This window comes from Astyanax mexicanus, chromosome 17 (assembly GCF_023375975.1).
Source record: "Astyanax mexicanus isolate ESR-SI-001 chromosome 17, AstMex3_surface, whole genome shotgun sequence".
Classification (NCBI taxonomy): domain Eukaryota; kingdom Metazoa; phylum Chordata; class Actinopteri; order Characiformes; family Acestrorhamphidae; genus Astyanax; species Astyanax mexicanus.
Window position 1 is genome coordinate 25,792,702 of NC_064424.1, and position 22,232 is coordinate 25,814,933.

Genomic DNA, 22,232 nt, shown 5'->3' on the forward strand with positions numbered 1-22,232 from the left:
GGTGATAGTGTGTGGTGTTGTAGTACAAGTGGATCAGACAGCAGTGCTGCAGAAGTTTTTAAACACCTCACATTCAATGTTGGACTTAGGAAAATAACCCACAAACTAGAAATATCCAGATAAGTTTGTCCTTTTCAACACAGTGTTTAAAAACTCTAGCAGCACCACCTCCATGCCAATGTACCCGCAGTGCTAAGAATGACTTAATTATGAATGAATTAAAGTAGCTAATAAAATGAATGATTGCAGAAACATAACTTTCATAGTATTCTCAATGTTGTTACTATATGTTAAAGCCAAAGCTACTGCAGATACAGGCATTTAGTTTTTTTAATACAATTTATTTTATACACGTTTACACATACAGCAATCCTTCTTTACAGCAAATTAATTCCATGTCATTCTATTATAAATCATCAGACTACTCTCTCTCCCTCAAACACACAAAAACATACAAAATACAATAAGCATTTCAATATTCAGCTTCAACATCAGAAAAAAATACAAAAATAAAAGTAAAAGAATAGGTCCTTTCTCTCAGCCTTCTTCACCCAAAAGCTCACATTCATCACTGTTCAAAGAGCATGTATATTTTATTAATGTATATATTTGAAAAGAAAAATCTCAGAGCAGCTATTATCAATATTTTTAACAACTGCTAAACCACTGCATGTAAACACACATATGCACACCCCTACACAGAAAGGGTTAAAAAAAAATAAAGTAACATGTTTCTGCCAGGTCAGAATATGACTGATTATCTCAAAATGTCAACTTGTTACCTTACATTTTAAATACACATGGTAAATAAAAATACTTTCTCTACCATTTTTGTCATTTTCAGAATATAAATTATATTTTTTATACTACCTCAATATTTTAAAAACAAGTCATATTTGGAGTTACAAAGTTAAAACTTTGACAAAATGGGTCATTTTGTGATGCAAATTATTAAATATTTAACATGAAATTCAACAGGCATTCATGTAAAAATAGAAAGCAAAAGAAAAACACCAAAGAAATAAATAAGAAAAATAAAATATTTTTTAAAAATAAGTTTAAACTGCTAAATACACAGGGGTGGCAGTGGTGGGTGGGGTGAGGGTATTTGGGATTGGAGTAGGCATGCTATATTCAAGTGGAATGACTGACAGTTCTCCAGGTTCTGTACTTTAGAGCACAGGGACTGGAAAGCCTCTTAAGCTCATTTCATTTCATCATTTCATGCTCCTTTCATTATTCTCTCTCTTTCCAAACATCAGCAGTTTGAATAAAATAGAGTGAGGCTTGAGTTTTCACTCTAAGGCACGAGGGTGATGACCCTGAACTACTCTGTGCTGAGCTCTGACCCAGAACCGTGTGAACCTGGCAAATTTCTCATGGTTGGGACACGAAACAATAACTCTTCAGGACTAGGACACCTTGCCAAGTCTCTAATCAGTATGCCCCAAGCTCTTACTGTACCCAGTATTGTACTTGCAAATCACTCAATCACATCTGCTGGAGTAATTAGATAAAGAACAACAGTTAAAACACTGTTTGCATTAATACAGGGACTCGTGAAGGTGTTGGACACGCCATATTAGTTAGTTAAATGTGGAGTATGATGATATCAGGATCATCTGTCGTGCAGTTTTATGGAGGGGGAAGGTAGCCCAGAATAAGGCTGAGGTACCTGCATCCCATTATGGATAAGAGTGATCAGCCCTACTATAGAGGCTGTGAAGAGAAGTGACTGCATAGAGATGTTGCATTAGAGTGGCATCAAAGTAGACCATGTCTAGGCTATTGTAGACTAGATTTTTTTGAGAAGTGTATTCAATAATAAAAGGCAACAGAAAACTAACTGGTGAATAACAGACTTGTTACATAAGGAGCTCAGTATATTCTAAAATAAAAGGTGTTCTAAAGAAGTATTCAACAACATATGACTCCTGTACAGCAGACTTGTCCACAACCAACAACTTGTCTACAGCCAATACAACCAATTTTAACAGAGTGGTCTACACAATAAAAGACCGGTCTGTAGAAGGCACAAACTGGTGTACAGAACAAAGATTTAAATAAACCTATCTATAATAGAGTAGGCCCGAATAAAAGACTGATCAACAATAGCCTGGTCTACAGAGCAGCTTTTAAGTGAGCTAGTATGTAAAACAAGACAACAGATTACTGAAGAATTGCAGACTGAGCTAAAAAGGCTGGTCTACAAAAGAAGATTAGTCCACAGAATCTACTGATCTACTGTAGACTGGTCTGTGGAGCAACTTCAAGGCAGATTACTCTAAAACAGACTGGTCCACAGCTGACTGGTCTGTAAAAAAGATTTGAAGTGGTCTAGTCTAAAACAGATGAGTAGCCTACAGCAGATTGGTATACAACAGAAGACTACAGAGGTCTATAGAACCAGTTATTATATATGTTGATAAATCCATTTGATTCTCTATGCTAGACAATACCTATCTATACTAGAAGACCAATCTATACTAGATTAATAGAGCAGCATTTTGGTAAATGGGTCAGTCAAGCAGCTGTCAAGCAGGCTAGTCTATAATAGCAGACTGGTCTATTGTAGACTAGTTTCCAATAGGAAAATGATCCATACAGCAGCTTTTCAATAGGCTAGTCCATAATAGAAAGGTGGTCTTCAGAAATGTAGCCTAAAACACTTTTTTTATATAGCAAATGGATGAATTATATATAGTACAGTGGTCTACAGAGCAGTTCCTTAGAAAACAGGCTTGTAGAACAACTGGCCATTGAAAAGACGGCGTTTGAGCTCCTTATACAGCAGACTGCGCTCTCGCTGTGAACCCTTCATGAAGCCACGGTTCTCCTGTGCCCGGCGACACAGATATGGGATCACCTCGTTCACTGGCCCGTACGGCACGTATTTGTAGACAGGAAACCCAGCCTGACCTGCACACAAACACACACAGGCTGTCTTTAATAATAGTAGTATCTATTTAGACCTGCTGGGTTGAGATGTAATCAAAAACTCAACAAAGACTTAAAACTCATGCTTCTAGAAGAAGAAAAATAGAGTTTTGATTAAACACAGGGCATAAAATATTTAAACAATGCTCTACCCTCCATTTCAGAAATGTTATATTCCAGTTATATTCCAATTCCAGTTCTACAGTCTAGCTCTGTTCAGTGCTTGAAATACACACACATTCACATGCTGCATAAATTGACTATTTTTTTCACATAAACTCTTATTCTTTCATATTGTGACTTCCTAAATAATGTTATGCCTAGAACACTTATTAAATGTGGCAAAACCCACAGACTCTCCAGTGAAAAACATACTGTGTAATTTAGAGATTTTTTGTATTACAGAAGACAATATTTAGGTTCTTAACAAAAAAATCAAACCCACCAAGAGGGAAGCTGATCTGGTCACACATGCCCAGTAGCTGACCAAAGAAGACATTATTTTCCCCAGGGGTGAGTCCCAGCTCATTCATCCTGCCAGGAGAAACATAATATTATACAGGTGTAACTCACATAGGCACATATCCAATACTCACAACACAGATATTAAGGAAAAAACAACATAGTTCCTATTTTTTGTTTTGTGAAATGATTGTTTGTTGATCTTCTTTTACAGGACTCTTACTTTTCCAGGGTGAATTTGACGGTGTCTTCATTATGTGATGCCACCATGACATTGGTCATCCTGTTGTGGCTGATTTCCTCCAGAATGTACTCCAGACACCTTACAACACACAAACATTCAGCATGACATTGCACATTGTTACTCAGCTCAAACTGTAGGTTAATGATCCCTATAGCTGTTATTCATGTGGAGTTTTTTCAGAAGATCCTTATGTTTATGGCTGTAAAGCCTAGTTAAAGTATATAACCTGCAGTAACCATAATGTAAGTGCATCACCATATACACTGACATGTATGTGTCCCATGACTTTTGCCATTGGCCATTGAATCTAAAGAACGCTGCACTGACTTTGCAGGATATTTGTGTAGGTAATTGTATGCGGAGGTGATTTGTGCCAGAGTTGTTTGACTGTCCACACGGACAATTCCAGCCAGACGCAAACAGTCATAATTATAACCATTACTGCACTAAGGTAATGAGTCCACAGGGGCAACGCAAAATTCCCCACAACAGAAATGGAATGTCTCATCTTTTTGGCACCCATTATCAGGCCTGGTTTAAACTTAGTTTTGTACTGAAGCCTTGAGGACAATGTAGCATGTAAGAGAACATCAACTAAATGCGCTGTATTTTTGAAAGCTGGAGGTCAGCTATTTAACAAATGTTTAAACTCGTATCTTTCACTACACCCCAAGTCACTTTCACACCAGATTTCTCCTTTAAATAAATAAGAAAAGTGCAATTCCCAATGGAGTGATTGTGCAGCTTACCTGGTTGCTAGGATAATGCTACCAGCTTCCCATGCCTTTCTAAACAGTTACAATGCTGTTTTTAAGCAGACACTATTGAATATCAAGTGGTTGCTATAGGGTTAAAGGAAGATTGCTCTACCCTTCTATGTGGCTACTATGTTACTGGCAGACTGTTGCTGATGCTAGCGGACAGGCATGTTGTTGCTAAGTAGTTCTTATAGTGTCATCAAATTAATTGCTATACTGTCCAAACATTGTTCTGCTGTCTCAACGCATCTGAACAGAAGTGCCAAATCTATGTATTTAACTGTACTACCTGTGGTACATCCTGTTGGTGGACTCGTATTCAGGGTTGATGGGATCCTCATAGCCAATCTCAGCCGCTCTCTGCCTCTCCTGGTGCATGTATGCACCGCGGACCAGCTTGGCCCCAAAGTACCAGCCCTCACGGCGGGACAGCTCCACATCCACGCTCACATTATCATAGGCTTCCTGCACAAAGGAACACACACCATTGGCAAACCAGTTTTACAGCAACTGGTTTTACTCTATTCTTTACAAGGACAGAGAGTGATCACACCCATTTACTCTCTGTGGTCAAACTGGACTATGTCATTTGCATCAGTATTGGTCTTTGTCAAGAACTGCATCACAATACTGTTAACATGTATACACTATATGGACAAAAGTATTGGGACACTAATTGATCATTGAATTCAGGTGTTTCATTTAGTCCTGTTGTCACAGGTGTATAGAAACAAGCTAGCCATGCAAAAAACTCTTGTAGCCGTAATGAGTTGATGTCCCAATATTTTTGTATTTCATTGTTGCCATACTAAAAACTGTTTTGTTGCTTAATTTTTGACACAATTTAAACCTGACAGTTGTAGTTTTAGTGAAGAGTGATGCTTTTAAAAAAAAATATATATACACAATTTTTGTGCATCAGCCACATTATATATTTTTTTACTTTTTATACATTTTAATGATGTTGAAGACTCTGAAGCTGTACAGGAACACATGCAAAATTATTTAGTAAACAAAAATGGTATATAAACCATATTTAGCTTTGAGAACAGATCTGCACACTCTTGGTATTTTAATCTCATTGTCTTCATGAGGTAGAGTCACCTGGAATAGTTTTCTCAGCATCTTTAAGGAGTTCCTGGAGGTGCTAAATAATATCTGCTGCTTTTCCTTCATGCTGAGATGCCCCAGCTCATCCCAAATCACTGATCTTAGTTGGGATTGTGGAGGCCACACACTTTTTTTGTTCAGTAAGTAATTCTATTTGTGTCCCTTAATTGTTTCAATGTATTTAAAATTAATATATAATGTAGAAAATGCATTCAATAAATAAATACAGAAAAACATTGAGAAGACAGAGGGTTTTGACTAGTACAGTATTTATACACAAAAAATACTGTGGCACTCAAATGTTTGTGCGCATGTGTGTGAGTCATACTTTTAAATAACACTGGTAGGTGTTGAAGATGATGGGTTTGTGTGTGTTGAAGATTCTCTGCATCTCCAGGGTCAGTCTGCTGATTGCCGGCTGGAAATATGTCTGCTCAGCGTCCACCATCAGTCTCACCCCATTTTCTACTGCGTGCTGTAAAACACATACAGAGAGGCAGGAGGGGGCAGAGAGAGAGAGAGAGAGTACAGTTATGTAATGTGTACTTTTTCTCAATAACCTCAGCATGCAACAAAAAACACACACAATGAAGACCACACAGCATCTTCACCCCCCATCAGGCAGCTTGTTTGTTCAACTCCAGTTCCTGAGACATTTGAACATCTGAGCCCAGTAACAAACACCCTGCGGTCCTGAATTACACAGATTAGATTTCTTTGGAGATGGGGTAGAAAAAAACCTCAAATTAAATCTCAAAATAAATATAGAAAAAAATATTCAAAGGGATTGTCTAACTAAAGTAATACTTATACAGCATGTTGCTAGATTATTGCAATGGAGTTGCTAGGCAGATGCTAGGCTCTTAAAAATGGCTGCAATTGTGTTGCTTAATGGTTTGCTATGCTCATTGCAAGTGGAAGCTGTGGTTGTTAAACCAGCTGGTCTTCCATGTGGTTGCTATGGGGTTGCGTGGTGGTTTCCTAAGCTTTTCCATATGGGTGCCATAGAGTTGCTAGGCAACTGCTTTGGTGTCCTAGATAGTTGCTATGATGCTCCACATTGGTACAATGTAGTTGCTAGGTAGTTGCTATGATCTCCCAAGTGGTTGCTATGTGTTCGCTAAGCTGTTGCTATGCTGTTCCATGATGTTACAAAAATGTTTTTATCTGTAGAGAATGCGACTGATTAATACGTATTTATAAGTGTACACAAAATCTGACCAGGGTGCCAAATCTTTTGCATAAAGAAAAATCTGCCTTTTTTCCTACTAATACCTAGACTCTGAAAACAACCAATTTATTTACATATCTCCGCCCATTAAGCCCCACAAACTCACACTGCACTCCATCTGTTATATGGAGTTATGTAACATGCTCATCATTACAGAGTGCAAATTTGAGCAGAGAATGTAAACACAATTGAGCACCGACGCATTCAGGCATGACTTCATTTCACTGCCAATATCCGCCACAGAGGGCCAGAGGCATCAGAGCGGTGGATCTGTTTTAACACAAGCCAAACTAAAGTCATCAGCTGCCTCAGCACCAACACACTATTACACTGAAATGACTGAAAGAGCTGAACACATCCATTAATTAGCCAGAATATCTTGAGGAGTTTTGAGGAACGTTTAATAAAACGTTTTTTTGAAAACAAATGTTTCCTGAAGTTTCTTTAAACCACTCTAAACTGTAGGGGGAGTGTAGGGGACATTGGGCTCAGCATTGTCACTCCAGCTTTTTTTGCATACCATGGTTGCCCAACTACTCTGCTCCAGTGATCTGAATACACACTTTACTCACATCGACAGCTTTAGTATCTGATCCAGACGCAGTTGTGAAACTGGACCGGAGACTACATTTGACCAGAAAATCACCATTCCAAGGGTTCTTTGTGTTGTCGTGGTTGCATATAGAATAGCAGCCTTTAGTAAAGAACCGTTAAACGCTGTCCTAAGAGAAATGACACTCATCCAGCAAGATACTCGGATCAAACAAGACATATGGTATTTTCCAGTTCATTCATCTTAATTCATCAGCCAGAGTCTCCACAGTAACAGCTGAGCCAGGTTAAAAGCACCTGAAGTGCTGACCTAAAAAACAACCATTATCACACACAGGGCTGAACACACACACATACACACACAAGAAGACAAATACGTTACCATTTACCAATACTTTAAGATGTCGAACTTGACCATTTTTTGTCATTTATTTTGGCACAACTAAGTTCCTGCAGTTAATAATGAGACTAAACTAAATATAAACTACAACTCGCACCACAGAGACTCAACTAAATCTCAAACATCACACTCTCTTAAAAGAACACGCTAAGGATTGCACCTCAGAGACTCAAACCCGAATAACTCAACCTAAATGTATATTCAGATTTAAATTTGAAAAACTGAACTCAGTCTTAAATTCAAGAAATGCCATTCAGACTCAATTCAAACTCCAGAAACTCAAATGCTATACAACCTAGAGACACAGCACACAATCAAAAGCCAGAGACTCAATTTTGATTCAATCCCCAGAAACTCAACTGGGATACACACTCCGGAACCTTGAGACTCAACTCACATGCACACTGCAGACACTCCACTCAGACTCAAATCCAAAAGACTCCATTCTGATTTAAACCCGAGGCTTGACCCCAGAAAAACAACTAATTCAAACCTCTAGTCAGACTCAAACCCTAGAGACTCAATTCAACTCCAGAAATTCAACTGGTATACAAACCTCAGAACCTTAACTCATATTTAACACCCAGAAACACAGCACACATTTAAACCCCAGAGACATAATTTGGATTAAATCCACAGAAACTCAACTTGGATAGAAACTCCAGAAACTCCTTGAGACTCAACTCAAATTCAAACCACAGAAACTCGATTCAGACTCAAATCCAAGAGACTCAACTCAGTTTCCAATGTAAGAAATTCCATTCTGATTCAAACCCAAGTCTTGACCCCAGAGAACAACTAAGATTCAAACTAAAGAAACTTGACTTAAATCCCAGAAATTTAACTCTGACTCAGCCCCATAACCTTTAGTCAAATTCAAACCCTAGGGATTTGACTAAGCCTCAAACCCCAGAGACATTTATTTGAACTCCAGAAATTCATCTGGGATACAACCCTCAGAACCTCGACCCATATTCAACTCCCAGAGTCACAGCATACATTCAAACCCCAGAGACTCATGGATTTGGATTTAGTCCGCAAGGTCTCTAATGCAAGAAATTCCATTCTGATTCAAACCCAAGTCTTGACTAGATTTAAATTCAAGAAACTTGATTCTGACTCAAACCCCAGAAATGTAATTTGGACTTAACCCAGAACCTCTAGTTAGATTCAAACCTCAGGGACTTTCATTCAAACTCCAGACTCAAATTGGATTCAAACCCCAGAAACACAACTGGTTCAGACTCAAATCCAAGAGGCTTAGAGCACAACTTGCACCTCAAACTCAAAACTCAAGGCTCAATTCTGACTGTATCCTCAAAAAAGTCCACTTTCAGCTCAAGACTCACACCCCACAAACTGAGAACTCATCTTAGAGTCAAATCTTATGGACATCAGACTTGGCCGACATTCTCATATAGGTACAGCACTAAAAAATAAGAATACAGACACAGTCACATGAAATAGGTGATAACAACTATAGTACAACCATAAGAATTACATCCAGACAAAAGCTTGGGTCATAAAACAGAAGAAATAAACAAAAAAACAGCCAACTCTACAGTCCTTCACTTAACAAGCTTGAACTTTGTGTGAATGGTCTCACACTGAACTGAATGATTACCAGGTACAAAAAAACTCATATAAAATGGAAACAGGGAAACATAAAGGAATCTCATGTGACTCAATCAGCCCATCATGTCACATGAAGATATTTCCAGTAAATGTTAAATCATTCTCCTGATGATAAAAATTACACACACATTCTGGGTTACACCGATGTAGTTGGTCAAGGCTATGGCTATCCCAAATCACTTGTTTCAGTAAGCTTATCTGTCTGGAACCAGCAGCTTCAATGTGCAAACATTCCAGACACACGCACACACTCAGTGCGTCAGACTGTAACTCTAACAACTGGCTCTGTTTGATCACCAGGTCCTTACAGAGCAACTGCTCCACAAAGGGTCATTGTCAACAATTACACAAATGAAGTAAAACCTCAAAACCTGAAACACTAGTCTAGACTATTTCACAACTGCATGGTCACAGTTTCCCTGTCCCTTAATAGGAAATCAATTGTCGTACGTGTTGAACTACAGAACATGTTGGGAAAGGAGTTGGAGTCTGGAGTAGCAACTTTGCACAAATAAAACCTCATCAGATGAGGCAGAGATGAAATGACATGTCCGAGAGCTTTCTCAACTCTCAACGTCACCATCAGCCATTAAAATATCAATACAGCAAACAAAGCTGCAATGTTGCACCTTTAGAGCTTGACCAGACACTCAGAGCACTGTGAACCTTCAGCTCTCTAGATTTAGCCTGTGTATTTTACTATTACATCTAAGTGATGGGTTTAACTATTGACAGTATTCATCACAGCATATCATACCATAGTGAGTACAATTACTGTACATGCACTTTATAATCTGATTACCACAGAAAATAGTTTGCCAGTCATTTATTTAACACGTTAGCATGAACTTGAGTAATCAGAAAATGGAGTTTGACAATAATCAGATCCTTGCTTTGCAACAAGCTAATAAACTCACAGAATAAGACATGACATGAACAACATGTAAAATCCAAACTTCATGCTACACCTTTTTTTGACACAGTTTAGATAAAAATTAGGATTATTTAAATCCTGCAGTTCCTGCATCACTCAGAAAGTGTTATGTCATGATTACTCTGATTACTAAATCCGCTAAAATCCAGCTCTCTTAATTTAATTTAAAACCTGAGCATCTCAACATGTTGTTTACACCACTACTATTAGAACAACTAGATTTCTGCAGTAATCAAATAATGAACAGATTATTGAGTGCTTTCAAAGTCACTGATGAGGCAAAACATAATGACCACCATTGTTCCTTATTGTACAGTGCACAACATACTCTGGGGATGGTGTTTGGCACCAAAATATTTTAGAAGATCCTAAAAGTCATAAATGTTGCATGGTAAGCAGCCATTGAACCTTAAGCAACCTTTTTTCTGAGAAGTCCTCAGAGAAAATTACAGGTAGAATTATCTGCTGTTTTTTGTTAAACTCCGTGGTCTTCCAGTAATTTTAGTCCCATCTCTGAGTTTCGTCACCTTATGTTTAATAAAATAGCTATATCTCCACTGCCACGCACCGTAACTACACACTGGGCTCCATTCAGGTCCCATAAACACAACAGCGAGTGGAAATGGAGGAGCTACTGAATGCGATATTATGTGACTAAGAGAGCCAAAAAACTCACTGGTCCTCCGTTTTTTTTCAATTGCAGTCCAGATATAAGAATTTTAGCACTGAGTACAAGTGTTAAATATTTTTCACAGATGTCCCCCTGAGAAACTGATCCCGTCCGGATAGGGCTTAAGATCAAGGCTTTTTTTGTTTAGCCTTGTGTTCTGGGGTACCTTAGCCAAGACATCCATCCGCTGCAGCATTCTCTTCATCTGCCTCTCCTCCTCATCAGTAAACCGACTCAAAAGAGGCTCCAGGTGACCGGTCTAGACAGAGAAGTAAAGAATACACTTAGTGACACTTAGTAAAAAAACAGTTCAAAGTAACCAGGGCAAATAAAACCTGTATGTAATGAAGTGTGAAATTTGCATCTACCTCTACGTTGGGCACCACCAGCAGGTTGGAGATTTTTGTTCTGTCATTGATGAGGCTGTTCCAATCCAGCAAGTCAATTGTGCTGCACAGACAAATAGACACACAAACAAACAAACTTAGAATCCAAACCAGTCCAATAAAAGTGGACAGTTAATTACTGTCTGGTAATTAACAGTGATTGCTGAAAGATTTCAGAAAGGTGTTTTACCCAGATGAGCCCAATTTCTCTCCAGTAAACCAGTTTTCAATGTCATGCTTGGCTCCAACACCCAGTTTGGTCAAACTGTCCTACAGGCAAAAGCACACAAATGTCAACAAAAAAAAGGTCAACTACTTGTTTGCATAAATCTGCAAACAAACTATTTAACTGACAATTCAAAAATCTGATCTTGAATTGTTAAACAAATGTTTACATTTTTCTAGAAGTATAAAATGCTGAATGTCAAATGTGTACTAATCAGTACCTAAGACCTTATGGGGCAGTTTCCCAGACAGGGACTAAGCATAGTCTTGGACTACACAGTTTTTTCAAGAGATTTTTCTAGTTAGGAAAATATTTTTTGGCTAGTTTTAAGTAACCGGTAATTTAACATCAGTTTAATAGGTCGTATAATAGAACCCTGAGGGCCTCTAAAAATAAATGCTATAATTGGCTTTCAGGTAGGCGCTGTGTGTTTTTTATGTTTATACTGTATATATTAACTTCCTGTTATGAATACATGATATTTATTTGCAAAGTATCATAGTTTATATTGTTTATATTGAGGTGCTGGATACTAATTTCCCCTCAGGGATTAATAAACTGTTATCTTCTCTTTTATCTTAAAGCAAACAGTTACCAAATAATTCACCCTAGTTTCTACATTAGGTTTAATAACTTAATAATTAACTGGCTACTGAAAAAATAATCAATAGGTACTGGCTATCAATATTTTATGAAGGCTAAAAACAACAGATTTGCTAATTCTTATAAAAAATACACGAAAATAAAGAGACTAAAATATTTTGTAAAAGATTATAAAGGCTTGTGAAAGATTATATAGAATTGGGTAAGATACCTGTAGCTGCTCAAGCTCGAGTTTCTGCTCCAGCACAGCCATGCCCTCCTTCCCCTGCTGAGCAGCCAGCAGGCTGAAAAACCTTCTCCATTTCACCAGTACTTCTGAGAACTGGAGCTGAGTGGAGAAATAAAAGGAAACCATCAGTATAACACAGTTGTTAGGAAATACTACTATATACAAACTATTAGTATTTGAAAGGTGTACAATTTTGATTTAATGGTCAATTACCAAGAACTGAGGTCGACCCAGAGCAGTCATCTTAATGGCTGAGAATCCGTCCACTGAGCTTCCAGCTGCAACAGACAAACACCCCAACAAATAAATAAATAACCACATGATCAGAATAAAACTAGATTGTCATTCAGTCTAAAAGACAATAAAAAATGTGCTCAGCGCCGTCCAGCCCAAACTTACCACAGGCTTTTATGCATTTGATAAAGGTCTCCATGTGATGATCACATTTAGCCTCATCAGCGTAGAAATATGTGCGGGCGCTGATCACACCCCCTCGTCGGTCACCAAACTGCCGATGAGCCTTGTACTTCTTCTCACGGTGATCAATACCTGCACAACACCCAATCAGAGGCTTCTGTGAATATCATGAGTAGAAATCCCACACCAATCAACCATGATTGGCCAATAATTACATCATTTAATCAATTAAGAAACAAATGGGGGGGGCGCCGAGTGGTCCAGCGACTAAAGCGCTGCCACTATGAGCGGGAGATTGCAGGTTCGAACCCCTGCTCATGCAGCTTTGCCATCAATGGCGCTCAGAGGGAGCAAAATTGGTCTTGCTTCCTCTGGGTGGGTAGATGGCGTTCTCTCCCCACATCACTCCTACGGTGATGTCCGCAGCACAGGGCGTCTGTGAGCTGATGCATCAGCAGCAGCTCGAAAAGAAGCGACGGCTGGCTCCACATGTATCGGAGGAAGCATGTGTTAGTCTTCGCCCTCCTGGTGTGTTGGGGCATTACTAGTGATATGGGGAGTCCTAATGAGTGGGTTGGGTAATTGGCCATGTAAATTGGGGAGAAAATGGGAAAAATTTGAAAAAAAGAGACAAATGAGGGAATCCTTTCAAATATAAATTCCAAAAGTCATAAAGTCACAAAAGGATACATCACAGAAGCCATTACCACCCACAGAGGACAGTGCAATGGGTGGGTAATGATTGTGTGGTGTCTGGATAGAATTGGCCGGACAAGCAACTGACAGAAATCAAATTCACATTTCATGCAGAAGGCCCCACAGGTATATCCCACATGTCAGTGCAGAATTCTTTAGCTTCGGTGGTAAACAGCCACAACATCCTTCACTTAGAAGACTGAATTGTTGTGTCTGTGTTTTAAAAAAACTTTAAAATCACTGTGGGAGCCTGACAAATCTGCAAAATAATGAGACAAGCTCATTAAAAAGGGATTAATGAATGGGTTTTTGTGAACACCGGTGATTCCAACTTTAAAATCTAACCTATCGTATAATGAGTCATTAAAGTGATTAAATCTGAACACCATGACGAGCACAAAAAGCTACAGCTTAAAAAAGGAATATCAGTGTACTCTACACTTTTACTGACTGCTGGCAAATGATATGCACGTCCCTGTGAATGTATGAGTCTGCAGAGTTAAATTTGGTGTCTCTGCTTTGCTGAAGCTCACCTGTCCGCTTCAGTCTGGTAATACACACACATATGGAAATCCATCCAGTGCCTTTGGGATAAGTAGCAGAACTAGTCATCTAACATCAGTGACTGACCACACTGATGCACACTAATATAGCTGAATGCAATTCTCTTTACAGCAAGGTTTACACAATTTTTTGACCATACAGTGTAGACCTGTGTAGACCCTTACAAGCCTATTATTTACTTATTCAGCGTTTTGACACAGCACTATTTGGTACGGTTAAAACGAACTCTGGTTGGTTTGTACCCTTAGTGCAGTTTGATTGAGCAGAAAGGATCAAAAGAACTGCACCGAGACCAGCTAGTGGAGGTCCCAAACGAAGTCTGCAGCGGTTTGCTTGTGATGAGAACGTGATCCGGCCTCGATCCTACTCAGCTATTAATATACTCTATTTATTTAAGCCAAACAATAAATACATAATTTCTGGTATTCACTAAATTAGTGAATAAGCCTGACCTCACTATTGCTCTTGTAAAAATAAAAATAAACTTAATGACAGAGTTTAATTGGTTAACATTATGCAACATGGTCTTTGAAATGGCCTTAATATCGATATTAAGCAACAGAAAAATGAGTTAAACTGCAGTTAAAGCTCTAAAGAAATTCACTAATCCGTCAGGGACTATAAAAAAAGTGCTGCACTAGAAACAGATTAACCTCATTAAATGGAGTGGATGCTTCCGAATGGATGCTCCCTGTCCTCTATTACACTGTAATGTTCCCAGTTAAGATTTTACAAGGATCCGTATCCATCCATAACCATAAACAAACAGAATGATGGTTGTGATTGTGCTCAGTGTCTCAGCTGATTATGGCAGTAAACAGAGAAGATACGTACCATGACTTTCCTTTTCAGCCTCCGAAACACAGGACCTAGAGAAACACAAAGAGAAAGAGATGATTAAGTAGAGGAAAAGTCTGTAAATATAACATTGAAAAGCTCTACTGAAGGGATGTCTGATTCAATCTGAGTACCAGCCAATCATGGACCAATTCTGATCTGATTCAAGTACCTTAATGCTGATATTTTTCATATCCTATCTGGTATCTTATCTGAGTACCTAATCCAATCCAACTATCTTAATGCTGAGTATTAGCAGATAGTACTTGAACAGAGGGTACTGGGCCAATACTGAACCAATCCAAGAACCTTAATGCTGAATTTTGTTTAAAATGATTACATTCATTAAGCTACCCTATATCCCTAAATCTGAGGAACTTAATGATGTAAATCAGTAAATACCAAATCCATTTAAATACCTTACAGCCAAATACAACAAAGATGCCAGCACAGGTACTATAATAAATAGACACACACAGACTCACACTCACAATCTGCCTACTACACTTATAAAATAAAGATCCCTGTCCACTGCCAATATGAGGCACCAGGACAGCAGCCCAGTCTGAGCCGGTTAGCTCTGGCTGGTCCAGTCTAGTTCACGCTAGTATTTTCTTACACAGAGAGTAAACTAATCCGCCTCCAGTGTTTACACACTCAGCCCACAGTCTCTTCCTAAACTAACTTCCAACTTATTTAAACTTATTTAAACTGTATTTAAAGTGTCTAATAGTCCTGCATTATTCTTGGCTGTCTCAGACTGTGGAATTAATCAAACTGTGGAGGGCAGCACTGGGTCACCAGATAATAATGTACAACTGTAAGCAACTTGTATCAATTTATCCATACAGTTAAAGTAGAACTCTCGTAAAATAAGTTTTACAATACAAAAAATACAATCAAATTACAGAAGTATCGGCCAAAAACATATATATATTGCCTGAAAATCTACTGATACCGATAGCAGATCATTTTTTCCATTTTCATCTCATAGAGTGACATGGCATTTCTCAGAGACTTAATACTTTAAAAATTAGAGCTGTGTATTGGCAAGAACCTGGCGAAACAATAAGTTCCATGAATCAAGGGTTATGATTAGGAATGTACCAATGTGGAAATTCTGGGCAGATGCAGATATCTGATATTACACATTGCACATTTCTCTAGAGCTGGCCTTCAACAATTTTGGATCCTTTAAAGTCTAAAAGGAACACAGTTACACTGACCCTTGCATCTGGGCAGATCCTACAATAATAACATCAAATCACTTGGCACCACCATTACCTGCCCCTTTTTGACCAAAAGTGTGTAATTTTCCAGCTCTCTATGTCTCCAAGCTTTCTTTAGAACAGAGCACAGGCTGGCCGTGTTTGAGAACAGAAGATAAGCTCTGATAAGACCACTTAAAACAGCACCACCCTTCAGTGCAGAACCTCACATCTTTCACTACAGGCACTACAATTTTACAATGAAGGTGTTTCAGATGGTTCTTTGGGAGATTCTATAGAAGAACCATAAAGAACTATGTTTAAAAAAGAGATGGGTGAATGTAATGGTATTTTAAATTGGATTCAAACCTATATATCAAGAGAATGTATCAGGGTAAAGATCCTATGAAATGGTAAGAAACCATTCAATTGTGATGTAAAGATTCCTAATGCCTCTAACCTAATATAATAAATGATGTAAAAGTTGTTTAACAAATTAGTTTTCTTTACACTATTTCTGATAATCATGGTTCTTGAAGGAATAAAAATGAGCAACTGAAATGATTAAGCTGAAAATGACACTACTCAATCCACCCACACCCCCCTTTCCCAGCCCCTAGCAGTGCTACAGAAAGCTGCTGTGTTAAATGCAGGGAGTGTGGGAGGGAGCTGGAAGGGAGGGCTAAGAAAAAGCAGGCTTAAGTTTATTTTAACACTCAAATAAATGAAATGAAAATATAGCAATCACTCAGTCTCCATTTACTACCTTTACAAACTGATAAAAAATTATTTCCAGCTAAAATATATGAGCTACAACTTACTTTACAACTGTTGTGCTGAAACAAATGTTTTGTACTTTACTGGTTTGTATGCTGGGATATTAAAAAATATTAAGATTTTCAATAAAAAAATTTAAATGTAGTTTTGGATGTCATTTAACCAGTAGTGTAAAAAGTGGCAAAATAAATGAAAATCTGCAAAAAAGCGTGTTTAGTGTACAGTATTCTGTCAAATGTTTAAATTTGCTTTGTTTTGGATTGTTTTTTTCAGTGCATTGCTAATGAAAAGCAATTTTAGCATTTTAAGCATATTTATTTATTGGTACGATTTTCTTCATGTTGACTCATTTTGCTCTCCTTTGCTTTGGGAAGTCAAGGCTTGTCTTTAGAAAGATCTTATAGAGATGAGTAACTTTAAAGAATTTTGTAAAGGTCCAATAAACCTTCACTTGACTACTGGAAGTTAGGACATGTGAGGGAATCTGTTAGAACAGTTTGTGACTCTGTTGTAGCCTGAGGGATATTTCCCAAAAGCTACGACCAGCTAAACTGGTTGATGATGCTTGAAATTTACATAAAAGAAAATTATTTTGTTCTAGTACTTGCTAATTCCTAGAAGATTATTCCCTAAATAAATTTAATCACAAGCATCTCTCTCTCAGACACACACACACTGCAACATCCTCATGCTGGACTGCACAGTTTTATACAGTGCCCACAGGAAAACAGAGTTGAATGCAGCACATCTCGTCTTACATAGACCTTCTTATATAACCTGCACTGTTCCCTCAGGGTGTGTGTGTGTGCACTCCCTCTCACTCTCATGTGACCAGGTTTCCAAGCAGAGAGGCGTGTGGGGGGTGTAAACACACTCATTTGAAACCAGCCAATCAAATAGGGGGGGACTTGGCCCAACACACCAATCAGGAGCAAGGAGCTACACATAGTTTCCATTTCCGTGGCCAAAAAATGCAGGCAGGTTTTCAGGCACACGAGGCTGCGCTGCTAGGACTGTGGTCTGTGACTGTGTTTGGAATCAGTTTTAAAGGGCAGGACATTAAAGGACAGTCCAGCAAATGATGAAACTCAGTGAACTGAACTGAGACAGCGTCACAGAACATCTCTGAGCGGCAGGAGCAGTGTTGTGTCACCTTCAGAACCATGTTCAGCAAATACCAGCTATAGGAAGATGTACAGAGAACATACGGCATCAGCAGAGACTTGAGATCAGGGCCACATGATTCTAAATATGAATGCTGCAGCTAACTAATACCACAAACAAAACAAAAACAAACTCTGTTCAGACTGTTAAAATAAAGTATGGGACTTAAAATTTTAATTTGTGAATAGAATTGACTAGATGTGTTAAACACTACAAAATTTAAGAAGGGAGTTATTATTTTTATATTTTTAAGCACTTATACTCAAGTAGGTGAGTTTTTGCTGTACCATTTAAAATAAAAAAATTAAGTAATTTGTGTATTTAAAAGTGTTTGCAGTATTTAGGAGTATTACATTAACAAATTTAATTTATAGCATTTTTAAAATACAGTAATTGTAAACTTCTATTGTAGTATTTCGAAGTTATAAATCAAATCAAATAAAGGTTGATTTGACTGCTAATAAAACTACTAATAACAACTAATTAATAATAAGTTTAGATATTACAGTAATAACATACAGTTTGCAGTATTTGTAATTATCACGACAATAACACAATTATCACACCAGCGTACTCATTTTCTGCTGTTTTTAGCAAAATAAAAATTCACACTGCTCTTATTTCCCATTATGTAGCTACTAGAGACAGATTATATCTGTCCAGTATTTTTATTTTACTTTAATCCAGGATATATGGCGGTATTAGGAAGGCATTATTAGCAGCATGACATTCTGGATCATTGACTTATGTAACAAATCTGATATAACTCTTGTATTTTTAAATATCTGAGTTAGGGCTGTGCCATATCATATTGTATGCAATTTTGTTAATATTTATCATTATTGCGAGGATAACACAAAATATGATGTGATATTATTTTAGGGCCATATCGCCCCCCAACACTTGGTTTATAGTATATTTTTTATTAAGTTATTACCTACTTTGTTTAGTTTGTAATATTTTATGTATTGTATGTTTAAATACTTTAGTAATAAAAAATCCAGACAAAAACTTAGTTCTGTTGCTAAATAGCACGAAAATAAAACGCTTTAGTTTAATTTTTGGAAACATCCGTATAATGACAGTTATGTGCACTTATTTATACACTTCAAAAATACTTTGTTAGGAATTAGTCATAACACACTTATTGCAAAATATCTGAATATATTAAGGTTATAACACGCTATGTATTTTGTTTTGCCAGCCTACCGCTAATATGGTAGCATCTCAGGAACAGCTTGGTTTAAAAGACGGAAAAAGTCTGGATTGATATCAGTATTGGCAAATTTGATCCATTATCAAAAAAACGTAACATTTTAGAATTGGGCATAAACAATTGGTATTGTATTATTTCTAATTAGGATAAGTTGTATGAAATCAAACACATTTCTAATGTCTCATAAACACATGTAAATAGCACAGGCGTGGGATTACATACCCATGCTGGTTTTGTGACGCAGTCATTTATAGATGATGCCATCTTTACACACGGCACATTCAACCAGAGCAGAGCTCAACACTTTTAGAAGCCATGCGAAGTGGTTTGTATGCAGTTAATCAATAAATTTGCAATATATTTTTTTACTTATTATTTAGTTTTTGCCATCAAAGAAGACTGCATATCCATGCAGTGTCTCTGGTTTTATGCCAACAACGGAACTGTACAAAAATCAGTAAAATTATCCAAACTAATTAACTCACTCCATCTCTTTTTTCTCTGCCTCTTCCTGTGTAAGGTCTTCCTCCACACTGTAGTCCAGAACCGACCCCACACCAAAAGCCTGGTTCTTCTCCATGAGGGGCTTGATGGAGTCCTGGTCTTCTCCCGCCACAAACTGCCCATAGAAAGTCATCTTCATCAGCTTCTCGAACATACGCTGACCGAGGATCTTTTTACTCAGGTCCATTAGCTGTAGAAAGATAATGGGATAAAATAAATCGATGGGTACAGGATGGCTTGGCTCTTATTTTTATAGTCGTGATGAGAGTAGTCAGTAGCAGTGTTAGAGCCACGACATGATAATCTGCCTACTGCAGAAAGGATACAAGAGTCAGTACTCTTATTAGTATCCTTTTAAGTGTTTTTAGTGTCTTTTTAGTTTTGCATTAGGAATAGAATTAGACCTTAGAAGGCCATGGAGGGGACTGGTGCAGACTTTTTATATTATTCTGGCAAATGATAACTATTTACCACATTACAGCATTAAATTAACATATTTACATATTTGAGCAAAAAATATTTCAGTATCAATATATATATCAAGATAGAAATTATTTCAATAACAGTGATATGATACTTCAGTCAACATTATTTACAAGATCTCTCGCTGACTCATCTTATTACTGAATTAGCAATTTAATTCAAAGCTGGTCAGTACAGATATTCATTTTGGGAGCCTTGGCAATTTTCAGTGACTTTTACTTTGTTTACATTGATTTTGGAAATTAAGAAACATATTGTGATATGAAATGTGTCCATGTTGTCTAGCTCTACCAATAGGGGTGAGTGATATGGGCCTAAAAGTTTTATCACATTATTTCAGGACATTTTTTCAATAGAAAAATATAAAAAAATAAAATAAAATAAAATAAATGTGCCAATGAAACAAAATAAATATTAAAGTTTAGTACATAACGTTAAGTTTCTTACATTCAATAGAAAATACATTCTATTTTCATGAGTAGTAACAAGTTTTGATTAAAATACCTGACTTTGTACCTTATAATATAATAATTGTATAACAAAATAAAAAATAAAAAAGTCATCTACCACAAAACTAAAGTAAGTTATAGTATTTTTAGTGCAAGTAAACTGCAAACAAACAATTAAAAATAAATATAGTAAAAAGCAAAACAAACACAATAGACAGCTTTCAAGCGTATCACAATATCACGATATGGAGATTTTTATCGTCTCGGATATTTTGGGAGATTTTTGCGATAAATTGAACATTTTAAAGTAAAAAAGAACGAAACATTGCTGTATGATTAATTATTATATATATTCAATTAAAATGAGAACTTCTAATTATTAAAGAAAAGTCTCAGTTGAATCTTAAGAGTTTTAACTTACATTTTCCGTTCCACCTTAAATGGTGTGGGTTCCACAGTGTGTATCTGTTACATCATTTAAGGTGGAACAAAAAATCGAACAGGAAGCGAAGCGAATTTACCTCCTTATTTTTATCAACGAGGTAGTCAAAAGTGCAGAGTTTGAAGACCAGCAGACTCCTGAGCAGCTCCAGCGTGTCTTTACTCCGGTACGCTTCGTGTGTGTTGTCGAAATCGACTGAAATGGCGGTGGTCCGGTCCGGGTGGGCTTTGATCAGGTCCACATCGCAGGGCTTCTCCAGCAGCGTGCACGCCGGCTCCAGCCGCGCCTCCTCCGGCTTCTCGTCCTGCGGGCGGCGTGAAGCCGCGGTGGAGCGGCAGCGCCTCGCCGCCAGTTTCAAACTGACCAGGTTCTCGCACTTCAGCCGAGCGAGGGACGGCAAAACTCTGGTGTAAGACATCTTTACTAAAACACAAGAAAGATACTTTACTGAATATATAATAAACCGCGGAGAGAGAGGGAGACTGAGAGGAGAGAGAGACTGAGAGAGAGGGGGATGTCTGAGGGAGTCTGAGCGCGCGGGAGGAAGTTTCGCGATGCTCATTCATGCGAGCCTGTAATTAGGTGCAAATATATTCCACATTGCGAAACGGCATTGGCGGAGGAGTCGTGCCTTCTGATAATATATTTAAATATATACAGCGTAGCGAATGAGGATTGGCGGAGAAGTCGTGCCTTCTGATTATATATTTAAATATATACAGCCTAGCGAAAGGGGATTGGCGGATGGATGGTCCTTGACGTGTTTGGTGTGACTTTATCCCTATTCGGACGGAATTAGCTTCTCAGGGGGTCCTGGGGTAAATTTTTATGGGGACTATGTGGCTATTTGATATATCTGGCGTTAATAATCCTTTTGGGCTGTTCCGAGATCTGAGACTCAGAGATCTCACTATGGGTAAAATAACTGATCACAAATCAATCGTTAATACAGACCCTTTTTCCAAACTCATAAATCTGCACAAACTGCAGACTAGAAGGGGTATTTCATGGTTCAGATGATCAGGAACTACCTTTTTAAAACGAAGAATACTGTACCAAATGGTGGTGGTAGCATCATCCTCTGGGGTTGTTTTGCTG

General features: G+C 37.8%; 2 protein-coding genes across 9 annotated transcripts in view; one reads left to right on the forward strand and one right to left on the reverse strand.

Annotated features, from left to right (window-relative positions):
* The window catches only part of rpl35 (ribosomal protein L35), a 657,733-nt gene that overhangs the window by 624,833 nt on the left and 10,668 nt on the right, over nucleotides 1–22,232 (forward strand). The window lies entirely within an intron of this gene.
* Nucleotides 321–21,715, reverse strand: prodha (proline dehydrogenase (oxidase) 1a). Its single transcript, XM_007233973.4, has 14 exons — nucleotides 21,214–21,715; nucleotides 19,742–19,950; nucleotides 14,889–14,923; nucleotides 12,777–12,926; nucleotides 12,591–12,655; nucleotides 12,360–12,476; nucleotides 11,510–11,589; nucleotides 11,302–11,383; nucleotides 11,100–11,192; nucleotides 5,840–5,986; nucleotides 4,691–4,866; nucleotides 3,623–3,721; nucleotides 3,383–3,471; nucleotides 321–2,919 (listed from the first exon to the last, which is right to left on the reverse strand). Exons 1-14 carry the CDS (start codon nucleotides 21,694–21,696, stop codon nucleotides 2,729–2,731), a joined length of 2,016 nt encoding a protein of 671 aa, XP_007234035.3. The 5' UTR covers nucleotides 21,697–21,715; the 3' UTR covers nucleotides 321–2,728.

Coding starts and splice junctions, on each gene's coding strand:
- prodha (XM_007233973.4), bottom strand. CDS start 21,696: ATGAGCATCGCGAAACTTCCTCCCGCGCGCTCAGACTCCCTCAGACAT. Junction 14,924..19,741: donor GCAGAGAAAAAAGAGATGGA/GTGAGTTAATTA, acceptor GTGTTTCTCTAG/GTCCTGTGTTTCGGAGGCTG. Junction 3,472..3,622: donor GTCAAATTCACCCTGGAAAA/GTAAGAGTCCTG, acceptor TTCTCCTGGCAG/GATGAATGAGCTGGGACTCA.